At 36.5% G+C, this 3,044-nt stretch overlaps 1 protein-coding gene across 1 annotated transcript in view; it reads right to left on the bottom strand.

Moving 5' to 3' along the window:
• Nucleotides 1–740, bottom strand: part of LOC119584637 (penicillin-binding protein 1A-like) — a 4,155-nt gene extending 3,415 nt beyond the window's left edge. The window contains exon 1 of the mRNA XM_037933318.1: nucleotides 237–740. Coding sequence (XP_037789246.1) covers nucleotides 237–740 — 504 coding nt within the window. The remainder of the gene's footprint in view (nucleotides 1–236) is intronic.
• Nucleotides 741–3,044: the final 2,304 nt, after the last annotated feature.

Below are 3,044 nucleotides of genomic sequence, written 5' to 3'. Positions count from 1 at the left end.
ACCATTATCATCATCACATCATCATCATCATCATCATCATCATCATCACCATCATCATCATCATCATCATCATCATCATCATCATCATCATTATTGTTATTATCATATTTCAATGGGTGCGCATCGAAAAGTATGCTCAGACTAATTCCCCGAAAATACGTTTATTAAATATCTTGCTAATTCAAGCTTTCATCTATAACATCAGCGTCGATAAACTAATGTCAGTGCACACTTACCTCATGATTGTATTGCATCATCGTGAACATAACGATGCTTAGATTATAGATGAAAGTGATTACTACTACTATTACTACTACTACACTATTGTTGCTGGTGACGGTGCTGTTGGTGTTGGTGCTGTTGGTGTTGGGGCTGTTGGTGTTGGGGCTGTTGGTGTTGGCGCTGGCGGTGTTGGCGCTGGTGGTGTTGGTGCTGGTGGTGTTGGCGCTGGTGGTGTTGGTGCTTGTGGTGTTGGTGCTGTTGGTGTTGGCGCTGGTGCTGTTAGTGCTGTTGGTGTTGGCGCTGGTGGTGTTGGGGCTGTTGGTGTTGGCGCTGTTGGTGTTGGTGCTGTTGGTGTTGGCGCTGGCGGTGTTGGGGCTGTTGGTGTTGGGGCTTGTGGTGTTGGTGCTGTTGGTGTTGGCGCTGGCGGTGTTGGCGCTGGCGGTGTTGGGGCTGTTGGTATTGCTGCTTCCGCCTTTAGTTGTGTTGCCATTGCATAATTTTCTCTTTATTTTTCTCATTCATAAACGAAATGAAATACAAGGTGGTATAACATCTTTGAAGAAATACTTACTTACTTGATATTGTATATTCTACAAATCGAAATCGAATAAATATCAAAATAATAAACTTATCAACCGAACATGCATGCGATGCGCTTGTGCCAGATGTGACCAGAGGAAACGTTACGTACACCATTTATTTACTCTACACTCTGTTCAACGAAGCCTAATATATCTGGTTTTAAAGGTACATGAAAGGACAAATACTAGTTTTGTCTAAAAACTCGGTTATCAATTACAGAACGAGTTTGTAGATTTGGCATCATTGCTTTTAAGGTCATAGTAACTTTGCTGACTGAGAACACCTACATGTCCGTGACTACTTCGAACGTCGCTCATCACTTTTCAAACCTTTATAATCAACTTTTTAAAGAAAGTCAAACTTTACACTTGAATAAAGTTACGGAATATAATCTAATAGTATACACAAAAAAATGTGTGTGTATATATATTATATATATATATATATATATATATATATATATATATATATATATATATCAGTAGAAATAAGAAAAACTGTAAATTTACGATGATCTTCAGAGTTCCATTAACCAATGCGCGGCCTTGCTTCAAACGTTTCTAGGCTCCAGCTATCAGAGTCAGGTGATCAGACTGTATATAGACACACACACACACACACACACACAGAGAGAGAGAGAGAGAGAGAGAGAGAGAGAGAGAGAGAGAGAGAGAGAGAGAGAGAGAGAGAGAGAGAGAGAGAAATTTAAGCATTCACTGGTATATGACATGAGATAATATAGCAGGTAGCATCACCAAAATACCTATGCTTAGGAAACGAAAAAGATATCAGTGATATATTATAAAGAGCAAAGTATGTGGTACTACGTGTTGAAGTATCACATATAGAAATAGATTAAATACTAGTACGGATTATGCTGTATATCATCATAAATATCTATGAATAAGTATTACCATAAAATACTAATAAAGATGAAGCTATGCAATATATATATATATATATATATATATATATATATATATATATATATATATATATATATAAATTTAAGTTAGTCATTCACAATAATAAGTAATGAATAAATGTCAAAGTTGCTTGCGTATTTCTCGTAGCAACACCGATGCAGTTGCAGTATCGCAGCCAGTCCATACGTGAGCAAGATAATTGAGGGTGCATAACTAGACGATTATGGGTACTGCATCATATGTCTAAAGTAGTCGTTTGTTAACATATGGCTACAAAAAGAGTCAGTAAAAATGATCATAAAAATGAGGATATGAGTTAACCTAGGTTTGAGGTTTGAATCTTTATTACAATATATCATAATAACATGAGGTTAGGAGTGCGTAGGCAGATATAAAGCCATAAGATTGTGCGAGCTATAAATATATCAGTAAATATCATATATACCATATATTCTATAATGAATGAGTAATCAAGAATAAATCTATAAAATAAAATGCTGGAGACAAGCTAGATAGACAGGTGCATGAGGGGGGCGCAGACGATGCCAAGGTCATGTCATCATTATCATCATCATTATTGTTATTATATACAATAACGATTATTGCAATAACAATAGTTGTTGCTCATCTCTTGCATTTATTAGTGTTCACTCGATTTATCAACAATTGATTGGTTAATTATTTAAAATTATCTACTGCTAAAGTCATTAACGGCGAATACTTTGCGGGATTAAAATGTTAAAGTATTTAAAACGTTTAAAAATATATCAATAAATAGTCTTTTATAAGGACAAATACATAATAACACAAATCATACTAAAATTAAAGCATAAATATCACGCTTGAAAAGTGTAAAATTGTCGCATGAATACTATGCATAATCAAATTTTGCTTAAATTGTTAGTTTCCCATAAGGAAAGTAATAAGACCTTTGTCACATTCCACACGCAATACATATTTCATTGTATATGGGGGAGACAAGTACATACGTCTTTGGTCTGAGAATGCTATACATCTTTCCACGACTGTTAATGACATTGTTAACACAACTGCTTGTCGGTTGGAATGGACGCTGGTCACGCAACTGCCATTCTTTCGCAGTTTGTTCTAGAGGTATGCCTATATTGCTCTCTCTATTTATCGCGAAGACAACTTCTGATGCTAGGATTCAAGTCGGTGTGTGGGAGAGGAAAACGAGCATCACAGGACTGAGTGGCAGATGCCTTGGCCTTCCGATCAGCTCGCTCACGGATACCAACATACGCTGGCACTCAACACAGTTATCTTCTTGTGTCCTGACAACAGAGCGAGCTA

Source organism: Penaeus monodon, chromosome 18, assembly GCF_015228065.2.
Source record: "Penaeus monodon isolate SGIC_2016 chromosome 18, NSTDA_Pmon_1, whole genome shotgun sequence".
NCBI classification, from domain to species: domain Eukaryota; kingdom Metazoa; phylum Arthropoda; class Malacostraca; order Decapoda; family Penaeidae; genus Penaeus; species Penaeus monodon.
Note: the sequence above shows the minus strand (reverse complement) of the source record. Positions and strands in the feature narration are given on the sequence as shown.